This window comes from Branchiostoma floridae, chromosome 8 (genome assembly GCF_000003815.2).
Source record: "Branchiostoma floridae strain S238N-H82 chromosome 8, Bfl_VNyyK, whole genome shotgun sequence".
In the NCBI taxonomy this organism is placed as follows: Eukaryota; Metazoa; Chordata; class Leptocardii; order Amphioxiformes; family Branchiostomatidae; genus Branchiostoma; species Branchiostoma floridae.
Genome location: NC_049986.1, coordinates 20,754,349 through 20,760,378, shown reverse-complemented (window position 1 = coordinate 20,760,378; position 6,030 = coordinate 20,754,349). Strand labels below are relative to the sequence as shown.

At 41.3% G+C, this 6,030-nt stretch overlaps 1 protein-coding gene across 1 annotated transcript in view; it reads left to right on the top strand.

The window, feature by feature from the left end:
• The first annotated feature begins 2,341 nt into the window (after nucleotides 1–2,341).
• Nucleotides 2,342–6,030, top strand: part of LOC118421891 (tectonic-2-like) — a 10,261-nt gene continuing 6,572 nt past the window's right edge. The window contains exons 1-7 of the mRNA XM_035829397.1: nucleotides 2,342–2,432; nucleotides 2,661–2,822; nucleotides 3,268–3,501; nucleotides 3,858–3,965; nucleotides 4,682–4,753; nucleotides 5,472–5,560; nucleotides 5,892–6,026. Of these exons, the coding sequence (XP_035685290.1) occupies nucleotides 2,342–2,432; nucleotides 2,661–2,822; nucleotides 3,268–3,501; nucleotides 3,858–3,965; nucleotides 4,682–4,753; nucleotides 5,472–5,560; nucleotides 5,892–6,026 (891 nt within the window). The remainder of the gene's footprint in view (nucleotides 2,433–2,660; nucleotides 2,823–3,267; nucleotides 3,502–3,857; nucleotides 3,966–4,681; nucleotides 4,754–5,471; nucleotides 5,561–5,891; nucleotides 6,027–6,030) is intronic.

Below are 6,030 nucleotides of genomic sequence, written 5' to 3'. Positions count from 1 at the left end.
TACATCTGATTGGTCACAATTTCAACCATTATCCAATCAGAGTTGAGATAAGATTTTGCATAGAGATAACCTGGAGATTCCAGCGTTGGAAAATGGCGGCGGCTCCAAACGAGGAAGACTCGAGTTGTTGTTCTAGTTTACCCACAAAAACATGACATAAGTTGCGCGGAAAAGTATTTTTGTAAGCGGAGATGTTTGTGAGAGTTTGTGGCGTGTTGTTGTTGTTGTTTAGACTGCAGTGTTGTGTGTGGGCGCAGACTGGACTACCGGAACAGATCAACCGTAAGTTGCCCCCTCCCTCAAGCGAATCCTTGTTTTGCGAAAACTAAAATATATTTTGTACCGTATATGTAGTATCTTTCACGGCTTTCTTCTCAGTTTGAAAGACGCCTATATTGCTGTAGTCTTTTTTGCGTAGCAATGTTAGTGTCTTTATGTGAAATACTACACATGATATGCCTGAACCAAGGAGGTTTTTAACTTGAACTTAAAAATGTTTTGAGAAAAATACTTCATCTTTTTTAACAACAACAACAACAACATCTTTTTGTGAAAAAAAAAAAAAATACTTCTAAAGTTGTATGTACTGATGATTGTTTACCGTTTCAGGAGGCCTGGTGAATGTAGGAGTTCCAGGGCAAGATGGCAGCAACGTTGTCTTCATCTCGGAACACGAGACCAGCGGTGGGATTCCCGTGTTCCTGACGCTCGCACAGGCTGGGAACGCTACTCAGGATGTGAGTTACCATGTTAGGATTGGCGAAAGCCTCAGTTTTTTTTAACACCAAACTAGAGATAGAATAGCCTGAGTATCAGCCAGGTTACTAAGTAGTAGTTTACTGGGGCTCCTAATGGTGTACCATACTCATCAACCAGTCTGAGAACGATGGGACAGTGGCCTGACTGTTCTGCATATGAAACATTGTGAGGAGTGGACTGGAGGTAGAATACCATAGAATGGATTCATGACGAGACTACCATATCTACCAGCACAGCGTGATTTTGTGGTGATGTATTTTAAAAGTATTTTCCATGTTTAGGTGACAGTGATCTGTAGTCTACAGTCTAACCAGCCTGGCGACTCACAGGTGACATTTGACAACATCACCATCACAGCTGGGGGGACTGACACCGGAACTGTCACATTCAGGTAATGATTTATGCTGCAAAAAACACAGGAGAATACATACATCTACTGCAATGCTCTGTGTCCTATAGAAGTCTCTGATAACTTAGTCGTGTAACTATTGTTTCTGTTATCCTGACATTGAGATATTTGTCTCTATACAGCTAGAAAAAAATACTTTATAATTTTATATACTAGTGCTGGGGTGGTGTATGGCTTATTACTGATAGTATTGGTTCAAGAGGGGCCAATTTCACATAGATAAAATGTAGTCACTGTGGAAGAACTTGTGTATACAGTAAGTGTCCTAAATCAAAGCTGTGTTAAGATGTGTTAAGGTGTAATAACAAAGCTTTGTTGATGGATTGTTCTGAGACACTGTATGAATGTTTATCATATATTTCCCCAGTGTTGTATCAGCAGGACGTCAGGTAGTAGTGGAGTGTGTAGGGAGAAGTGCAGCATTACTGATAGATTGTTGTGAGACACTATTGAATGTATATCCTGTATCTCCCCAGTGTTATATCAGCAGGACGTCAGGTAGAAGTGGAGTGTGTAGGGAGAAGTGCAGCACCAGGAACAGAAACCAACACCACAGAGTTCCTGCCACAGACTTCAGCTGGGGTCACTGGGTAATGGTCACACTTATAACTAGTACCTCAGACCTTGAAATGTAACAGCAGGGATTAACACATTGTATACTTCACAGAACAAAGATGAGAGTGCTGAAAAATATAAATCAATTAATAACATGCAATGTGGTTACTAGGTGGAAGAGTACAGGCTGCATATTTGCAAGTAAACAGATGAAATAATGTCCTGAACAGCTGTAGCCAACAGCTCAAATTTAGGACTATAGGAGGGATTGCTCTAAAAATTCATGATCTTTTTTTCTCTACGTATAATAATAATTTACTCTTCCTGTCTGAACATTGAAAAACATTTCCATTAACAACCCCCCTTGTTTCTTCCCAGCCTGTTACAGGTGAGAAAAGGTCCAGTAGCAGGGTTCTGTTCCAGTCTGGTCCTGGTGCCTAACAGAGCTGGCATCACACAGGGGACTGTACGGGTGGAACTCAGGTAAGACTTTAGTCTACTGACTTTAATGTAGAACATTTTCAGTGGTTAAACTAGTAGTCAGAGTTAGTTTTCACTGCTTTTGAAAGATGCAGTTAATTCAGGTAAAATGAATATTAAATGAAAACATTGACAGGCATGTGTACTGAAGTTCTTGTCCTTTGTTGCAGTGAAGCAGTGGTGGATAATGCCGTAACAGTGACTTGCACTAGTGTGGATGCAACAGCCGGTGAGTAACATTGTTTATTCGTGTACATGTACATTGTATATCTGACAATACTCATGATTATGGAAGTATGAAATTTCTATACCTTAAGCCTAAGTGTGAACATTTAGCTTTATCATTTTAGAGAACTGCTTCTTTACCATACACCATATACATGTACTTAAGCAGACTTCTGTTTCATATGCTGACTGATTCATACAACGTGGTCAATACATTTGCATCTTTCTCCAGGTTCCATCCAGCTGATCTTTAACCCCCTGACCCTGCAAGTGAACAGTACAGCCGGAGATGTGACCTACTCCTTCACCAACCCCACCGGCTCCCCTGTGTCTGCAAGCTGTACGGCACAGTCTGGGGGTGGGGGGAACCAGTATCTTACTGCCACATCCACAGGTTAGTGTAGTAGTGGTACATGGACAGGACAATAGTGTTACAGCAATAGTAACAGAGCAGTTTAGGCTTGTCTGTGTCTGCTTCCTGTACAGCACAATCTGCCTTTGACAGTAGCAAGTAATCATAGTTTCATACTTGTACGGTTACACCAAAGTACAGCGCTTCTTCTTCAGTCATAATACATGTAGTAAACTGTATTTTTCCATCTTCAATTCTACTAATCTATTTTCTGCTAGTATAGCTGTTAAGTTACTTTATTGATAAATAAACAGAACAACTGAAGCCTTATGAACGAATCAAATTTTTTTCGGGAGGGGTGGCCTTTGAGGAACTTTTCTGTCTGGATTGTTGCAATATTGGGAGCCTTTCATTGAAAAATACAATGTTGTATAGCACTTAGTATACATATTTTAAGTTGGAAGTTGGAATCTGTGTATCTCATCAGGTGATGCGTCCACCTTTGCGCTGGACGAGGGTTCAGTACAGTTTGTCCCCGACACGACCAAAACCACGGCGCAGAGCGTGTCAGCCTTCCTGGTTCTGGACGCAGCCGTGCAGGCGGACACGGTTACGTTCACCTGCGCCCTGAGGGAGGTGGGGGACTCAGACGAGGCTCAGGCGCTCGCTGCAGACCCCACGTGTGTGCCTGTGTCCAACCTGGTACCTACAGCTGCTGCAGGTTGGTACACTCAGGTCTACATATTCTGATGTAGCTATAGTGACTATTCTTGTTTGAAAATTTTCAAACAGCTTGGTAGACAGCCGGGGGTGGGGGGGGGGGGTGGGGGGGAGCAAGTCCCTATAGTTTTATAGTTATAGTTTTAGAGGAGCAAGTCCCTATAGTTTTATAGTTATAGTTTTCAGTGTTGGAAGTAGTTTTCTATTACATTAATAAATGTACAACAAGGGACAAGAAACATCTACAAGACATAGCTCCAGTACGAGATGCTGTTCTGCTATATTGCATGTTCACATGTACACTAATCTCATCCTATCCTTTCCTAACCCAAATGGCTTCCCATGTGGCATCTTTAGGGACTGCGCCACCCCAGCTGACCAGCGCAGGATCGACTGCTCCAAACCTTACTCCTGCCAGTCCTGCTTCAACACTTACTACTGCCCCTATCTCTGCACAGACCCAGGGTATATAAGGATGAGTACAGCCTCCCTGCTTAGATGTAGAACTCTTCTCTCACTATACTCAGGCCACCTTAGCCAATTTCATTCTTCTTTATTCAAGTTGTAACAAAACAATACACTGTGGGCACTAGGCTGCAAGGCTGGTATCGTGTATAATTTCATTCTTGATGGATGACATTCAAAATGTCTTTTTTTTTCCAGCTAAATTGTGTTTTTCAATTTCTGTACTTTCAAGTTGTACCCCTGACCTACATCAAAGCAATAAAGATTGTTTGATTTGATTAAAGAAGTACATGTTTCTGCAGAATATTATCTTTCTAGTTCCACACCACATGAAAAAAAATATGACTTTTCCAAATTGAAAGCTTGATCATTAAATCATTATGAAGTTTGCTACAGGTGGCCTTATCTTTTTTTCAGCACAGTCTTGGAGCACATGGCACTTTTTCTTCTCTCTTGCACCTGCAAATGCCCTATCCTATCTCTGATATATGGTACAAAGTATCAATGATTATTTATTTGTATCTTTAGAACATAACTTTTATATTCAGCTGTTGCACAGAAAGATGCGTTCACTTCAAGAATGATGGATTCAACTTGTGACATTTAGACCAAACCAGTTGATCTTGTTGGTTCTCAGTGTAATCTATGTATTAATGTTTTGTTGGAATGTCTTTTTCTCAGCTTTTTCCAATGATCAATTTTCCAACATTAAACAGGAACAACCAATGCTTCTTCCACTTCTGCAGCAACTTTGCCCCCCTCCCCCAATACGACAGTTACCACCATGGGTAGGAACTGGTGTTGTGTGGTGTGTGCCCTGTACACCAATGTGTGGCCATCTGCACAAATTACACCAAATATTGTAGTAGATTCACAATCATCTTTCCTACTCAACCTGTTGATTATTCTTTCCTTTCCTCTCTTTCTTCTTAGTGGCCACTCAAGCCTTTTGCAATGTTAACTTTTACATCAATATTGTCCTTAAATGCACTGTTTCAAGACTTTCACTATTCACTTCTAGCCTTCTCCCTACTACCTTAGCTGCAGCCAACATAGATTTGGTGCGAAACAGCTACTTCAGTAGGGAAAAGTTGAAATCAACTATCTGTACTTGTACATTTACTCTTCACTGTACAACTCAAGCCTCATTCTCTTGAGTTAGTAGATGTCAATGTCTCATGTTGTGCAGTGCATTTTTGTGGGCACATTGTATGTTGTTGTTAGGCTATGCAAGTGCACAATCATGTATATTGTATCAAACAAATTGTTAGCATACCACCAGTAACTGTTGATACATGTATATAGTGTACACAATGTCAGGTCATACCAAAGACTGCTTTCTCTGGCAAGACTCAGCCCTTTGGAGCTGAACACGCACCACTACTAGTGGGATCGTCCCCTGCTGTAGTGGCCATGTGTGGCCCAAGGGTTATAGAAACAGAGATGGGCACGGCCCCAATGTAAAGGCATTGGAAGGATTTAACTTTTTTCCATGTATTTCCCCAGTGACCCCCACCACAGTCCCAGACTCCCCCCTGACCAACCTGTCCATAGCAGGGAACTGGCAGCTGGGCGCAGTGGAGCTCGTTTTTGGGGTGAGGATTCTTTTTTTCATGTTTGAAGTCTTAAATTACTGCGTAAATGTGTGCTGTTTTTATTACATCTTATTTCTCATAGAATGAGACCATGACTATTTTTGCCAATCTATATTTGTAAAGATACGGGTCAGTGCATCAGAAATTCAGCTGACACGGTTGATTTTAAAGAAGTTAAAATGTGGAAATAGCTATTTCTTTCTGTCATGTAATTCAGACCATTAGCAAGTTATGACACTATCTCATTGCTAGCATTATTATTATTATTGAAAGTACTTGTGAACATCCTGTTTTTTGAATATCTGTTAAATCTATGTTGATATTTCTTCAGACCAGTGACATCTTCAAGCCGTTGGACGTGTGGCTGTTATCCCAGACCTACACCAGTCCTGTACAGGAGCTGCTGCTAGTGACCTGTTGTGCCCCACAGGCCAGTAACACTGACCCTAAATACAGGGGCAGGTCTGCTG